This window comes from Trachypithecus francoisi, unplaced genomic scaffold (genome assembly GCF_009764315.1).
Source record: "Trachypithecus francoisi isolate TF-2019V2 unplaced genomic scaffold, Tfra_2.0 Lachesis_group12, whole genome shotgun sequence".
NCBI lineage: Eukaryota > Metazoa > Chordata > Mammalia > Primates > Cercopithecidae > Trachypithecus > Trachypithecus francoisi.
In genome coordinates, this window is record NW_022681457.1 from 49,261,836 (window position 1) to 49,279,184 (window position 17,349).

The following is a 17,349-nucleotide window of genomic DNA, read 5'->3' on the forward strand; positions in this document are numbered from 1 at the left end:
GCCTCAGCCTCCCAAGTAGCTGGGACTACAGGCGCCCGCCACCTTGCCCGGCTTTTTTGTGTTTTTAGTAGAGATGGGGTTTCACCGTGTTAGCCAGGATGGTCTCGATCTCCTGACTTCGTGATCCGCCCTCCTTGGCCTCCCAAAGTGCTGGGATTACAGGCGTGAGCCACCGTGCCTGGCCCATGCCTTCTATCTCTAGACCCTCTAGCACAAGGGCTCACCTGATTAAGGCAGGCCCACCCACACTCAAGGAGAAGGTGTTATGAAGGGCACACACACCCGAGGAGGGGAATCTTGGGGGTATATCTTAGAATTTTGACTACCACAGCATTCCTGTGAGAATGCCATTTGGAGAAGTCTATTACTTAGCCCCAGATTATCATTATGTATTCAAAGAAAGTAAATCCAGGACAGTTGGCTACAGTGGCTAACATCCATGGACAGAGCTTTTGTCATATAGGCCATTCCTGGGGCTTGCTGGAGAGCAATGTATTTGGGTGCCAATGTGGGGGTTTATTAGTGTTTCTAGAACAACTGATGACACTGCTAAGTAGACTCTTGCCTTTCGTTTGTTCGGTCAAGGACAAATTTATTTGTGCGTTTTTGGTATTTTTTTCTTTAAATTACACAGCCTTTAGAAGCTGTCTTCTGATTGGAAGAATCACACAACAGTCTCCTCTAGACACAAAGTATCGCTCTCCAGTAATGGGGATATAGCCAGGGTCATTGCCATCCCACACCCATCAGGGAAAGGGGTCATTCTCCATCAGCCATTTGGTAAAATTAAAACATAGTTATTATAACACAACAGTGTCATAGGATTCATGACACCTGCTTTAAAAATAAATCTCCTGGCTTTGTCTTTCCCTTTATTTTCAATAAATGCTCCAGTATTATTGCCACTGCATTAATCTAGCAGCAGGAAACCATTATCCTATGACAACAGTCTCTCCCATTAACATTATCTTTTAATTTTAAGATTGTTTAGATGACTGCTAGAAGCTACTAAATTAAGATAAAATGAAAAACGAATTATTTTCTTTAAGCCAAGTGTTCAGTCAAGTTACCCGCCTCCAATCTTGACTGCTCTGGCAAAAGAGACACCATTATTTTCATCGGATTACTAAATACTATTGGGTATAAGAAAACATTTCTAGAAATCTAGATATGTTTTAAATGTCATCTAGGAAATAACCATTACATTTTAAATTATTATTTATATTGCTTGCTATATTACATAGTATATATTAAGAGTTGAAAATACTGGTTGTTTTTCTAGAAAGCAATTGTTGTAGTAAATAAAACAATAATGAAATCACAATGATGAAAACTCAGTAAGGAAATAAAAGGAACATTTGTCTAGTAGAGTTTACCCTGAGAAATAATTGAATTTGGAGAAACCCAGCAAAAATGAGACAGGAGGAAAATAAACCTAAAACTAAAAGAGAGTTGTGATTGGTGGTGATTGTTATTTAATGTTCTGGCAAATGAACTTTAAAGTGACAGTTATATCACATTAAATGATATCTGTACCTTTTATATCAAATATATTATAAACTTTTTCCCAAATAATAACGAACTTGCCTACTATTCATTAATTCAAAAAAATTTCTTTTATTCTATCAGCTGTATTACAACACTTGAAGAGACTTTTTAAAATCTTTCAGTATTTGTTCTGCTCCACCTCCATCTGTTCCAATGATCTTAAGACTTTCTTTCCAAAAGGCAGACGCTGGTATAACTACAAATGAAGACTATGTCTAAATCATTATTAGAATAGTGATGTTATGCATTCAATAGTTGAGATCTGTGATTCCTCCCTCTCAGGAGTAAACCACACAGATGAAAATTAATAGAAACTGAGTGACTGTCTTAATAGAAATCATACTAGAAAAAAGAGAAATGCTTAAATTGTGGATTCCCCCATATTGTTAATGGAGTTCAAGTAGGCCATCAATATGTGTCCTATTTACTGATAGGTGCAAAATAGGTGGTGGGAGATCAATCAAAACCCCCTTCCATAAATTACCATGACTTCTAGAAATTATCAAAACTTCACTGGAGTGTCATGCGTAGTCTTCCCAGCAATGAGTTATAGTCAATAATTCATTCCCTGACTGAGCTGATAACAGGCAGATATTCTAATAATGTGCTAGGATTTACTACTGGACACAAGCAGTAAGTAGGAATTTCAATGAAATGTTAAATGTTATCTCAGTGGAGAAAAGCAATAAAAAGAGGACAGAGACAGGCATCTGGGGACAATGCTTGGGTGTTTTAATGCTGTAATTAGAACAAACATGTATGAAGGTAGTGTTGTTTAAGTTTTCATTCTTTTTTGAGGCAAATTGTTTCCAGAGTATTGTTCTGTAATGACTTCTCCTGGCCTTATTGTCAGAGAGTATAGCAGATGGCATTGAAAAAAAATGCTGAGAAGAAAGTCTATTTTATTCTTCAGTTATTTCTCCAAATTTGAAAATGCCTTCTCTTGAATGTTTTCCTTTTAAACGAAACTTCCAAAAAAATTATTATCTTAGACTAAAGGTCTTAAATATATTTTCAGTGATTTCTTATCACAGAGAAATTGACAAATTTGCTTTCTCTGTCAGAATGTTTTGAAGCTAGAAAAGAAGTGGTGATTCATCAAAAACAATTTTATTATGAAATTTGATTTATGTTGAGAAATATAAATGATGACGTTATAATGCGTACCTCTGTGTGGAGGGAACACATTTTAGTCAATTGAGTTATTCAATTTTATTATTTAAAAAAATCCATATCTGGTTGTTCTTTTTATTCTAAAAAATTTATGGTGCTGTACAGAGAAGAAATGTGTGCTTTCCAAGTCCAAAGACAGCTATGGATTGTACTTCCCTAATTCCAACAGTCATTCATTACAGTTGGATGAATAAATATTTTCATATTTTCATCAACTTTTTTTTGGTGAACAAATAGAAACCAATGTTGTACTTTAAAATATATCTTAATACAAATCCATACAGAGAAAAAGCTTAATTACATCAATACTAGAATTAGAACTGACACTAACAAAGGAAGTTATGGTTTCGGGCCCTTGAAATTTCTGAATTAGTAGCCTTTCTTTGACCAAGAAGAGTTAGTGGGAACATAAGGGAGAATGAATTACATCTTAATGCCTTAGTTTCTCTATCACTAAGTGCTCATTTCCATCATCTTGGAGAGAAACAGTAATTAATTTTAAACAGAATTGCTGTCTTCCACTGGATTTATAATTTTAATATATATTCTTAGTAATAACCACCTCACATATATACAAGTGGCCCAGTCATCTATACACCCTCTTTTGTAACTATTACTAAATTAAATCTATCCATGCAAAGACTTAACTTGACTTTAATAAGCAGTGCCTATTGACCCACTAGACCGTTTAAAAGACCTTAATGAACATATAATACACTCACACATATAGTCTGATAATTTATCTGTAATGATAGATGCAGAATATCACTATGCTTGAATATTGTTGACAGAATTTAGGCTTAGAAATAGGTAGTATGAGTAAGCCAAACAATTTTTTCTATAGTATCATTGCCATGAAACAGATTCATATATCAAGATTTGCTGGGCTGAGCATGATGGCTCACACCTGTCATTCCAGCACTGTGAGAGGCTGAGGCGGGAGGATCCCTAGCGGCCAGGAGTTCAAGACTGGCCTGGGCAACCAGTGAGACCCCTGTCTCTACAAAAAAAATTAGCTGGGCGTGGTGGCATGCACCTGTAGCTCCAGCTACCGGGGTAGGGGTGGGGGGGGTGAGGAGGTAGGAGGATAGCTTGAGCTCAAAGTTTGAAGCTGCAGTGAGCCTTTAGCCTGGGTGACCCATCCAAGACCTTATCTCAAAGAAAAAAAAATTGCTGATAGTTCTGAGGCAAATTTGGGGGACTTGTAATATTCTGTTGCTACGCTAATAAACTTTTATGAAGACAATGAGTAATTTCATGACATCATTTTAAAGTAGCCTTGCTACATCAGGCAAAATGCTGGGTCACAGAGGTGTTTTCTTCTTTCTTATTATCGTTTTCACCTTTCCATCAACTCTAGGAGTTTCAAATACCTTAATCAAATAGAATAATTAAAATCAAAATATACATCTTAAATTATATTTCCAATCACAACAATGTCAATGCTGTTTCCTTTTCCTCAGTGATCTGTTATTTTCTTGCCATAAAATCAGCTTCTTTTTTTTTTTTTTGAGACGGAGTCTCGCTCTGTCACCCGGGCTGGAGTGCAGTGGCCGGATCTCAGCTCACTGCAAGCTCCGCCTCCGGGTTTACGCCATTCTCCTGCCTCAGCCTCCGGAGTAGCTGGGACTACAGGCACCAGCCACCTCGCCGGGCTAGCTTTTTGTATTTTTTAGTAGAGACAGGGTTTCCCCGTGTTAGCCAGGATGGTCTCGAACTCCTGACCTCGTGATCCGCCCGTCTCGGCCTCCCAAAGTGCTGGGATTACAGGCTTGAGCCACCGCGCCCGGCCAAAATCAACTTCTTTACTATGCTTGTTTATTACCTTAAAAAGAGTAGTTAGGGTAGAACTTCCTAAGTACTGATTAACATAATTTGGTAGGATACTTACCAAACGTAGTTATCTGGATTGCTTTAACAAAAAACAAACAACAGTATTCTAATAAGGCAACTATTAGAAACACTTATCACATGAAACATTTAGTGAGATATTTATAAATAATTTTGAGAAAGATGAAAAAGGCAGTCAGTAAATTCAAAGTATTATTAAATATTATCAACATTTTAAAGCCAAGATATGGCTCTGTGAAATATAGGCTTTTCAAAATGTTGAATTCTACGTAAACTCTTCTTCTTATCATTATCTTGCAACAGAGCCTTACTCCCATTGCCCAGGTTAGAGTGCTGTGGCACAGTCATGGCTCACTGCAGCCTCAACTTCCAGGGCTCAGGTGATCCTCCCACCTCAGCATCCCCAGCAGCTGGGACTACAGGTACCTGTCACCACACCCAGCTAAATTTTTGTATTTTTAGTAGAGGTGGAGTTTTGCCATGGTGCCCAGGATGGTCTTGAACTCAAGGGATTCACCTGCCTCGGACCCCAAAGTGCAGGGATTACAGGCATGGGCCACTGAGCCTGTAAACTCCTATTCTTAAATGAAGCAGCAGGTCCCTGACTCTACTTACTGTACCATACACCCCACTGCTCAGCTGACAACGCTACCACAGAAAACTGGCCCAGGACCTAACCTGCTCTTCCTTGGGTTTTGTCTGTTGGTAACTACTGTTCCCTTTTCTCTCCACACCTTTTACACTCTGGAATTGCTGTCCTAGACTCAAGCTTTTTGTATTCACATTGGAGGAAACTTTCAGTATCAAGGGATCTCTGTGATGACAGCAATAAAGTTGAGCAGATTTTTAAAAAATTTCCTTCCTAAAAAGACATTCTTCAAAAACGGTTTTGCATTGATTTTAAAAGGACAGAATATTTTTTCCTGAGAAAGAGCTGGGGCATGTTGTCTTAGAGGTCATATTAGCATCAAATAGTCTAGACTTTCTCCAGACATTAAAGGCTGCATAGGTCTGTGTAGAACCTCTGGCTGTCCATGGGAGATTCTTAGAGAACTGTCACTTGGAGAAAAGAATGATTATGATTGGAGGACATAAACGAGAAAGGAAGCTATGAACAAATAATCCTGGGGCAAGTGGAGAAAATGACGGCTTGATCTAGGAGCAGTATGGTTCCCACATTTAATTAGGATTCAAGAAAGAAACAATTTACGTTTATCTTTCTTTTCCAAAGCCCCCTACTCTTATATCTCATTGCAGATGAGTAGGATGAATGATGAATGTGTGATATCAGCAGAGGTTTCTTCAACTGTGGGGCACAATATAACATTATTTTGAGTTAGGCAATTTTACTTTATACCAGGAATATTACTTCATGCACTGTTTTAAATATTTGTTTGAAGAATACTCGAATACAGAATTTCTTTACCCATAATGAATTTGTGTGTGTTTACACGGTTTTTGTGTTTCGCATCAGTGGAAATAAAAGATTGACATTGCTACCCACTCAACCAGGCACTTTCAGACCACAGATAAGGATGAGAAAGGACTGCTAAACGCAAAGAATGCAGAAATAGAGACTACCCATAGGTGGCGCTGTGGTTAAAGTACACCTGAATTTTGATTACAGTGACTGTATTTACTCCCTACCTCTCAGAAGAGACTGTTAGCCATTATCGCTTTTGTATTTCTATAAACACACATCAGCAAATAAAGCTCTCTGGTAATACACTCCCATCCACTCCAATCTACCAGGACATGTTTAAAGACCTCACTCCGCACAGAATTAGAGCTGAAGCACTAAAACCACCTTCTAAAACGTAGGCCTTGTAGCCTAGAGCTCTGTTATTCAAAGTTTTATCCATCTCACTCTCCTTCCTTCCACAAATACTACCGGGATCCTTTGGATAATCACTCAGTGATAGCTGAACATGTGTCTGGTTAAATTTCTAACATTCCCTTCAGGAATTAAGATTTTGTTTTAGTGCATATTCTTCAGGAAAAACACTGAAAAGTACCACAATTCATTATACATCTATGCATATGTGTCCTATCTAAGAAAATCACTTTAAAAAAGAAAAAATAAAGACCATTTGGCTTAATTCTCTCATTCGTGGATGAGAAAATTAAGGCTCAGAGAAGGAAATTTACTTGCACATGACAAATCATAACTTAACTGTAGTCCACTAAGATCTTGTGTCATCTCGCTTTATTATAAATTATTCAAAAAGTGAAAATGAACAAGGGGATTCAAATGTATTATTTGTTTATGGGGTTCCTCTCCTTATCTGGTTTAACTGAGTTTTCTTGACTAACCTTCAAGCAGCATTACATCTTTTCTAAGTTGGTCCTCTTTAATCATGCCCACCTGCAGCTGTTTTCTGTGTAGGACATGTTAATTACTATTATAGTTTTAATGACTTTTTTTAAAAAAGTTTTTTATATGTGCACAAGGTGAATTGATTTTAACAGTGCAATTTTAAATACAAATCAATAAAATGAATTCATTTAGTTTTAAGACGCTAGAATTAAAAAATGACTATTTGAATTGGTATTTAAAATGCCCTCTACCTGATTGTATGGTCAATAATTATTCTTTCTTATGTAGCCTTATTAATTTTGATGGTTTGAAAGACAGAAATCCCCCAAATAGACACTATAGATGTTCAACATCTGCATTGTCTAGCCAGATTCTCCTTCAGGTTCCTTTCCTCAATCTAGCAGTAATATGAAAACTTGCCCCACAAGGCTGGTTTTACTTAATGATACTTAGCAGAAGGGCTTTGCACTTTCATGATAATTTCCACCAGAAAAATCTCTCTGGAACTTACTAACAATAATCAGGCCTAATATTAGCCTCAGTTTGGAGATTTATTAAACTTATTTGGCAGAGTAGATAAAGTCGAATGCCTAGGTATGCAAGCATCTAGGCTGTGCTTCGGCCTTGGAAAAACTCTCAGGCCAGCACCCCAAAAGCATTCCTCAAAACTTGATTTATACTAGAAGTGACATTTCTTACTCTCTAGAGGCTGTGAGATTGCAAATCTCGCAATTACTTCCATTGCTTTTGGGGGCTGTGAGAATTTCCGCCTCTCATCCTCCACAGTGAGGAGGGTAGTCGGGCAAGGTTTTCTCCCTGAAGTTTTCGTCAACTTTGAAAATAAGGACTGTGCTCCCTACATCACCAGCAATTGACAAGGATCCAAGAAATGCCTGCTAGGCACTTTCATACTCGGGTAAATGGGGGATGAGGGAGGCTAAGGAGGCAGTATTTAGCTAGCAACTATTATTTCCTTTATGTTTCTACCTTGTTAACTAAGCTTCCACTACGGTTCATAAATCTCCAATATCGTGAATTAAAGAAACAACAACAAAAATCCTCTTCTGTGCGCGTGAGGGGATAGAAGTTCACTGCCCTAAGATGCAGGACTTATCTTCCCAAACAGGAAGAGACCCATTTCTGAGAAAGATGATAAGTTTCCTAAGGGTCTCCTCTCAGATTGAGGGGATGGCAGTCCCCGAGGAGCGAGCGGGCGCGGGTCCTCAGGGTCCCCGTGCGCAGAGAAGGTAGGTGAGGCCCCCCCGCCCCACCGGGTCTCGGCTCCGGATCCCGGGTCGCGAAGGTCAGCCCAAGCGGGTCCCCGGCGCCAGGCGCCTGGGTCACTTCTCCCCCCCTGATTCGGGCCCTTCCCTTCTCCTCTGTCGGCCCGCTCCGCCGCCTCGCTCTCTCCCCCGCCCCCCGAGTCTAGTTTCAGTCATCCCTTTGTCCTTCCCCGGATTGGCAGGTTTTATTATTCCGCCTGAACAATCCGGCCGCCCAGTGGCTGAGGGTCGCTGACGTCGGAGGCAGAGCCGGGGAGTAGTTGGGATTTTGCTCTGTCAGTAACACATGTGTAAGAGCCGCGGAGGGAGCGAGCGAGCCGGCTAGAGGCCAGCGCCGCCGCCGCCGCCGCCGCCGCCGCCTCCGCCTCCGCCTCCGCGCCGGGCAGCAGCAGCCCAGGCAACAGCCCCGGCAGCGACGTAGGCTCCAGCGCGCCGGGCCCGGCCGGCCGCAGCTCCCGACTCCTGGGCGCGCCTGTCTGCCGGCCTCCGCACCGTCCGCCGCCGCTCCCGGGGCTTCTGTGTCTGCGGCTGCTCCCGGGCGGAGGTGCAGGGAGCTCAGTCGAGCCGCCGCTGCCAGCCCCGAGCGAGCGAGCGAGCTAGCGAGCGCGCGGGAGGGAGGAAGGCGGCGTCGGAGGAGGAGGAGCGGGAGGAGCGCGAGGAGCGCGGGCGGGGGCGGGGGAATATACAAAGTGAAGCCACATTGCCAAACTTGCAGCAGCGATTGCAGCAGTTGCTGCCGCTGCACCGCGCCTGAAGCCGCGTCGCGCGGGCCGAGGGCTCCTGCAGCTGCTCGCGCGCAGCCGGAGGCGGAGGAGAAGGACGAAGACTGAGACTGACACTTCTGCTCCCGGCCGCCTGCCACTTACGCGGGGGCCCCCCAACCCGCCCCAGAGCAACGCGATTTAGAAAAAAAAAAAGCCGCCCTTAGCCCCCTCCTCCCCTTTCCTGCTTCTGCGAGAACTCCCTCCCTCCCTCCAGCTCCGCCAGCCCAGGCGCCCCTTCCCTGGAAGCCGAGCGGCTTCGCTCGCATTTCACCGCCGCCGCCTCTTGCAATATTGCAATATAGGGGAAAAGCAGGTAAGGGGGCGGCTGGGGAGCCGCGGGCCGGGAGGTGGGAGAGAGAGGGAGGGGGCCGATTCGGGCTAGGGCTGTTTTCTTTGGCTTCCTTCCCGTTACCGTCCCAAATTGCAAGTAAACAATACGTCGCCTTAGATAAAGCGCGAGTCTGAAACTACCGAGGCCGGCCTGCGAGCTAGCGCGGAGGGCAGCCCCGGGCCGCCAGCTTTGTAGCGGTTCCTGCTTACAAAAGGGCTTTTCTTGGAAACGGGGCTGGTGGGGACCGTAGAGGGGGTGGGGATATCTCTAGTTCATAAGGGAAAGGCAAGGGGTGCTTAGATGAGGTTTTAAGTATGAGAAGTAGTGTGTTTGGGGGGGTGGGGGTGGGGATAGTCACGATACCCCCCTTCTAGTAAACACTATTTTTGAAACAGTGGCAGGAAGGGTCTAAGTGAGCAGGATTCGGTATTGCTGGTTCTTTTAAAAAAATTCCTCTTGGTTTATAAGCCTTTTGTTACAATCCAGGAGAAGTACGGTGAATCACCTAATTAAAATCAAGACATGAATTAACATCCATTTTTGTGCTACAAATTGCCAGCGTTACGTTTGTCCCTCCCTTGGTCTCCATTAAAAAACACCAGAGACGTTGTTAAAGGGGGGCAGATTTTGCCTCTAGCTGCCAGTTCTGCTTTCTATTTCACTGACTATCCCAGGACCTAAATTGCTTGGCTGTGTAATTACTAGAGTATAAGCCTATTTAACTTAAAAGCTTTCTTTTTTTTTTTTTTCTCCAACTCTAAATGAAACTTGATGAGGGCCCGTCCTTAGTTATCAGGGGAGTCAGTTTCTGGTCAGTCCTCTTGATTCATCTCTTTTAGATTTAATCAGCATTAAGGTATTGCTTGTCCTTAAGAGCTTTAGCTAATGGGGTTACTGGATGCTTTTCTCAGTGTAATGTTTCCTTTTCAAAAAAAAAAATACATATATATTTACCTCTCACTAAAGATGGGGGCGGGGAAGAGCTTGGAATCTCCTCCCTGTCTCCTTTTAAAAAGGAATTCGGAGCGATTAAAACGTTGGGGGAACAGTTTAAAGACCTAGGGCAGGAAATGCAGATTCATTTGGGTTAGGGCTGAAATTGTAACAAAAAGCAATTCCTCGAGTAAATGCATCAGATAAATCAATTTACATAAAGGTATGATGCATTCGGATAAATGCAATGCTAATGGGTTTTAGAGTGGTCCTGTTTCCAAAGTCTCAGGGTTTTGTTACAGCTTAATTGGTGCAGTTCTTATTCTGGTTTATTGTGCGGTCACTGGACACACGTTCCGGGACTCTTTCGGAGGAAATGTGTTTAAAATCGGCCTATTTAAGGAACCCGAGTCCCTGTTTCGTTCGTTTCTTCCTCGTTTTTTTTACAGCAGCCAAGTTGGGCCGGGGACAGGCAAAGTTCGCCTTCTTCTGAGGTATCAGCTGAATGTCTTGAGCAGATAGCCGGGAGCCTCAGGGGGAGCCCACACTCTCAGCTTACAGAGGACAAAGACAAAACAGGCTGCTTAATTGGCAGTAAATAACTTGATCTTTTTATAGAATAAGTGACTAGAGGAACACTAGGACTTTATTGGACTCGGAATTGAAGGCAACAAATTATAATCGGTTTAGGCTAAGCTTTATAAATTGATTCCTATATTATATCCCAGTTGCATCTCTTGTGGCATTCATTAGAGTGGGGAATTCTTTTTTAAAGCAGTTTTTGGTGACAGCAGAACGGGCTCGAATTTAACTTGTGCATCCCTTAATGCTGCCTTCTCGCACGTTATCTGTAACGCCCCCCCCCCCCCCCCCCCCGCTTTGGAGGAACAAAGCTTTAGCATTTAAATTGCTGATCAAGGGCAGATTAGTGAGACCAAAGTGGAGAGTGTTTGTATAGGAAGTTAACAGGCATCCTAAAGTTCAATGATCTATTATTCTTGCCTGTGTCCTGAAAACCCAGAGAAAACACTCATTGATCTTCAAAATGAAATGAGATTTGGAACAATAATGGGAGATGGCGGTCACCACAATGGCATGTGAAAGGTGCTGCTTAAAATACGAAAAACCAGTTTCGCAACTTTACATACTGCACCCCCCCTGCCGTCACCTTGCCTTCCCTCCCACCACCACGCTCTCCATCTTCTGTCTGCCGGTCCCTCCCTCCTTCCCTTTCGGAAAACCGAACTATTTCCAACTTGTGAACTGCTGCTGCACTTCCCAGGGCAGAGCCCGGGAGGGAACGAGGCTCCGGCGGGGCCGTCGCCTCCCCACTCCCCTCGAGTCTGTCCCGGGGCCCGGCGAGGGCTGGGGAGGGGCCGGGCCAGGCGGTGGGTGGGTTTGACCCTCATTTGCTGCAGGCGGGCGGCGGAGGAGGGGGGCAGTGGGCGGAGGCGGGGGCTGGGAGGAGGCGCCGCGAGGGGTGGAGCGCGCCGCGGAGCCTGCTCTCGGAGTTTTGACAGTACCGGAGCTGAAATTGTCAGCGGCGGCAAGCGCAGGAAAGTTGAGAGGAGCTCGTGGCCTCAGAACAAAGCTTGAGAAAAGTAAACAGGCGGCTGCTGCCGGCGAACCTCCCTCCTTCCCTCTCCCCCTCAGCCTCCTTCCCGCCCTTGCCCTGCTGTTTCCTTCCAGCAGCTCCGGGGGGAGGAGGGGAATGGGCTTGCTCTCTCTCCGGCGATTACTAACTTTTGCATCGCCCCTGTTTTGTCTTTCTCTCCCTGTCCCCTTCCCGCCCTCTGCAGACCATGGTGAATCCGGGCAGCAGCTCGCAGCCGCCCCCGGTGACGGCCGGCTCCCTCTCCTGGAAGCGGTGCGCAGGCTGCGGGGGCAAGATTGCGGACCGCTTTCTGCTCTATGCCATGGACAGCTACTGGCACAGCCGGTGCCTCAAGTGCTCCTGCTGCCAGGCGCAGCTGGGCGACATCGGCACGTCCTGTTACACCAAAAGCGGCATGATCCTTTGCAGAAATGACTACATTAGGTAAGACTTCGCTGCCTTTCCTGGAGATGGGCGAGCAGAGCAATGGCAAGGCCAAAGGTTAACAGGGTTGTGAGGAAAGGAGCAGGCACCTATGGCAATACATTGCAGCCTTCACCTCAAAAATCTTTTAGTTGGCGGAATTTAAAGGATTCAGGAAGCATGTTGTTAGTCTTCCAATATCTGATGGCAAATTAATGGCAAATGCCATACTAAGTAAAGACCATCTGGTGGGACTGGGTCATTAGATGCGCAAAGGTTGAGCACCCTCCGGTCCCAGAGTTTAAGTGGCCAGCCTCTACTGGACTACAGGCTAAGAGCAAACATCTCAAGTGGGAGTTAAGGTGCGTTCTTAAAACAAGGTGGGAACTCACAGAGGAACTCGGAGACAAAGGTTGACTTAAAAATACAAGTGTAGTTAGTGAGAAATGATTTGTCTGTAGTGATGGCTTATTACGATATTTACATGAGCATTTTTAAACTTTTTTGAGTGGAAAGCTGTGATTCATTCTTTGTGCTCCTTGAGAAAAATACTAATTATCCATCAGTTTAAAGACTTGTAATTCTTCTCATAGAGAAAAAAAGCCCCAAGAAATAAAACCTAGTGATAATGTTTCTCTTCATACTGTTACTCGGAGGCTTGCAATAATTCAGTTAGTGTGTGGTTTGCGATGTAGAGTTTGCAGTTTTTTTCAGTTGAAGTATGTTCAGGTTTTGGGTTTTTTGTTGTCGTTTGTATCACTGCCCTTGATCCCCAAAAGAGATTTAGAAAAAGAGGCTATAGAATTATACTAATCTTGCATTTTAAAGCAATGTATAGGAACATTCATATGTCCATGTAAGCAGTCTTTTCCAACAAGTTGCAGTGCAATTAATGGAAAGAATTCAGGAGGTCAGGTGCCTATAGGATCTTTTCAGGTGAACTCAAGCTACTTAAACTCATTAATTTGAAAGGAGGCATTTGAAGGATTACACATTTAATTTGAGTAAATGGTTTGATAGACTGATGCACATGAATGCTTCTAGGAGGTGTTCTGTTTCAACATCCAGTAATTAAAAAAAAAAAAAAACCCACACGCACACAGTTGATACTAGAAAACCGCACACTTTTAAGAAGAATTTCATCCTTTGTAAATTTGTCCTAAACCTTTGTCTTTGAAGTGATTAGTAGAAAATTTTCTTCTTTCTTCAGCGTGGGTAAATCAGTGGATGAGATACTTTGTTCAAAGTTTAGCTCCATAGTGATTCGCCTTATTCTGTGCCTAACATTGCAGAAGATCCCAGTGCAGTTCAGAGCTGAGTGTGGATACGTTTACCCCAGTGATATCATTAGTTGTAAGATGATGGAGTAAAATGACATTTAGTTATTTTGATAATGCAACCTGTGTCCACTCTGCTGGCATCCTCGATCAGTCAAGTAAAAGAAATACAGGAAGGGAGAGGGCTTTTATTTTTAAATTAAGATGGCAGCATTAATTTCACTAAGTGTTCTTTTAGAGGTAAATGTTGGAAAATCAGCGGGAACATGGGTGTAATGCTTTCTGGTCCTCCTTCCAAGTAATGCCATGAGCTTTGACAGTATTGTAATTAAATAGAAAGCAAAACTGTGGTAAGAAAGGAGTGTGGCTTGAAGTGGAAAAATTGACAGTGCTGTTAAGATTCCGTGAATGGTACAGAATCATCTCTTCTCCAAGTGCCTTCAAAAAAAAAAAAAAAAAAAAAAAACAAAACAAAACAAAACCCAAAAAACCCCTCGCTTCTGATTACAACTAATTAAAAAGAAGATGGGTCCACTTGTATTCCCCCAGGACAAGTTTAGGCAAGTGGCTTCCTGGGAATTGTGTCCATTCTTTTCTCTATTCTTGGGGCCAAATGTAAATGGCCTTTTGGTGTTTTCCTGTGCCCTAATGGAGCAATGGAGGATGTTGTGCCCAGCCCTGAGCCTTAATTAATCGGATCTATGTTCTCACTTCCTTTTTTCCCTCTGAATCTGGAAACTGGAGCCAGGCTCGCCCTTGAACTACATGCTACCCCGAGAACCTTAGATCTTTCTAGGAGAGATGAGTTCTAGCTCAGTACCAAATTGATGGCCTCATAGTTTGCTCAGGGTTCACCAGCAGCTGTGAGCCCCACTTCCCCTCCAATTTAAGAGATTACTGAAGTCTTCCTTCAGTGTTCCCCCTCAGCCCATCAAGATGCCCAGAGGGTGGGAAGGTGGGGAGATGCCGACGTTCCTGTTCTTCTCAGCTACCCGCTCCCCAGTGTCCCTCAAGTCCACTTGTTGGAGGAGCTTTCAATGCCGCAGGGACCGCTGCAGAAGAGTGGAGTAATCTGCTCGCCCGCCGCCAGGTGCAGGGGACCCCTTGGTCCGACTGAGACCACGTAGCGATTTACTGAGGGGCTTTTAAACTGTCTTGACTTTGAGGTTGTGGTTTTTTGAAAACAACCAAGGTCTTGCTGAAAAGCTGCGGGAGAGCTGGGAAAGGCCTGCGGGAAAGGCCGGCCTGAGCGCGGAGGAGGGGGCTGCAAGAGGAGGGGGCGCTTTCACCAGTCCCCTCCCCCTCCGCGGCCAAGTGTCGGTGGGCAGAGCTGGGCTTCTGCCTCCTCACCCTCCAAGATTTCAGATAAAGCGGCTGCCTTGCTGCAGCGAATCCGCACAATTAAAAGCTTTAATTAGTGGCTCCTCCATTTTCTTAGTTCTGATGGGCTTTATCTAATGAGATCTGGTCTCTGGCTTAGATCTGCTCCGAATGACGTGTCCGCAATGAATGAGAGCTGCGTCGCAAACAAAACATTTAATTAACAAAATTGGCCTCTAAGAGAGGGAGGGAAAGAATGAAGGGGGGGTTGTAGAGCGGAGGGGGAGGGTGAATCTTAAAGGGACCAACGCCTGCCTGGCCCCCCATCTTACAAAAGTGGGGGAACCTTGGGACTGCCCCCTCCCCCATCCCCGGCTCCCGACCCCTCAGCTCCACCCAAGCGCCCCAAGTAGCTTCGGAAACTCCGTTTCTCTTCCTCGAACCCTCTTTCCTCCACCCCCAACCTCGGGCCCCAAGACGGGCGCGGAAAGTGCAGCAAGAGGAGGAAGTTCGGAGACCGCCGGGTGGGGCTCCAGGTCCTGGGAGGGCGAGGAAACAAGCCGGAAGCCCGGGTGGCGGTCGTCGGCGGGCCCTTGCTCGGTCAGCGGCCCGCACCCGGGCCGGCGCCGCCCGAGGCCGCACCCAGAGCGCCCAGCCGGCGGGCGGTCTCGGGCCCGCGAGGGGGCGAGCGCAGGGCGGGAGCCCGGCGAGCGGGTCGCGCTTTCTTTCCCCGGGCTGGGCTCGGGCGGTTCACGTGGCGCCCGCAGCCGCAGTGAGCCCGGAGCGGTCGGGGGCGGTGGCCTGGGGCTAGGGTGGGGAGAATTGGTAGTTGGTGGTGGAGGGTGTGTTTGGGGAGGGGGTGGTGTTAGGAATGGAGGCGCCGCCAGACAGCGAGTTCATTTCCCTGGTAATCAACAGCAAGCTGCTATATTCAGAGAATGCTGTCCCTTTAATTGAACAGGCTAGGTAATTAAATGGCACTTTTCCAATAGGACGTGCTAGGTAAATCTAATAGTTGGTTATTTAATATCACTTTGAAGTCTGCCCACTCAAGCACAATGACAGCACAGGAGCATGTGAACTATTAGCTAGGAAAAAAAAAAAAAAAACCCAGGATCTCAAAAATTAATTAAATCGCATGCAATTTAGGGGGAACGTTTATCTTGATTTGTCATAACAGAATTAATTCAAGGCCTCCAATTCACTTGGGGGCAGATCTGTTACTCTGAATTAACCAAGCGTAATTTGGCTGATTTTTTTTTTTCCTCCCTCCCCTCTCTAATGCAGCAGTTGCGATTATGCACAGCCCCCCTCTTAAGTATCAATAGCTTCTGGTGCTTTTAAGGTGCCTGGTCTCTAGTTATTCCGAAGTACCTTTAATGGACTTGGCTCCAGGCGTAATTTCTGGGTTGCATTTCTTTGTTACATTTAATATAGCTAGTGCAGAATTTAGATTAAATATAGGAACCTGCTGGAAAACCAATTGCTTCTGGATCAGTAGCTGTGGATGTGCTTTTTTTTCCTCAGATAGGTTGCTGATATTTACTTGCAGGTACAAATGTATACCTTTCAGCCACACTCTTAGAAACGTACCTCTCCTTGCCCAAAAGCAGTTTAGAAAAACACAGCCAGGTAGCGTTTCATATTGCGCGTATTTTGCTTGAAGTAATAATGGAGTTGAAAATAAGCCCACCTATTGGTCATTGAAGTTACTGAAAGATGCTAAGCATTGATAGTAAACTAAAAATACGATTTGCCCTCCATCTCTTAATGCCAGCAAGGAGAGCTGGAGCTGAGCGGGCAAACAGGAATAAAACTACAGGGTGTTGTTCAAATAGGAGCAAAGCACCTTTAAAGGCAGTTGGTTTGGTGGGATTTCTTACCATCTTTTCCATTTTCCCTATATAAGGAACCTCTTGATGTTTGTGATTGATTGCATTGCCCAAATGCTGAAATATTAACGACCTTCTTGGACTGAGGACCCAAAGAAAGGAAACTGAAACCGATTCTGTCATCACAATTAAAGACTCCCCTGGCTTTAATTAGCCTGACCTGGGGTATATCTCCCCGTTGCTTGAGTTAAAGAGAAAAGAGCCCATTATAGTCCAGTCTGAGACCGATAGCTACTTAATTGAGCACCTAAAGCCTCGAGCCTTTTAAATCAAACACTGTCCTGGACAGTCCCCCTGGTTAGATAATTAACTCTCCAGCGCACAGAAACGTTGTAAAAACACACACACACACACACACACACACACACAACTTTTCAGAGAAAGGGTGGAATTCTAATGGTAGCCTTCCTCTCTGGTAAAAGGGGATTAGAATGTGTATAGACATGTAAGTTGTTCTGCTCTGAGGCAGCCTTAAAGCTGTAGGCATGGAAAGATCTTAAACTCCACTGATACTTTGTTCAGTAGCACATCAGTCCTGGGTAGATCTTGGTCATTTCAAACTTTGTAACTGTAATTTTTGGCACTTTAGGAATCCCACCATTTTGTGGCTGATTGTTCTCTGAAAGGTTATGATAGCAGCCCT

At 44.5% G+C, this 17,349-nt stretch overlaps 1 protein-coding gene across 2 annotated transcripts in view; it reads left to right on the forward strand.

Annotated features, from left to right (window-relative positions):
- Positions 1 to 8,438: 8,438 nt before the first annotated feature.
- Positions 8,439 to 17,349, forward strand: part of LMO4 (LIM domain only 4) — a 17,181-nt gene continuing 8,270 nt past the window's right edge. The window contains exons 1-2 of one of the 2 annotated variants that reach the window (XM_033225489.1): positions 8,439 to 9,249; positions 12,000 to 12,238. In XM_033225489.1, the coding sequence (XP_033081380.1) occupies positions 12,003 to 12,238 (236 nt within the window). In that variant the 5' untranslated portion in view covers positions 8,439 to 9,249; positions 12,000 to 12,002. Of the gene's footprint in view, positions 9,250 to 11,645; positions 11,802 to 11,999; positions 12,239 to 17,349 lie in introns of those variants that run through there. The other variant, XM_033225490.1, reaches the window with a different exon arrangement.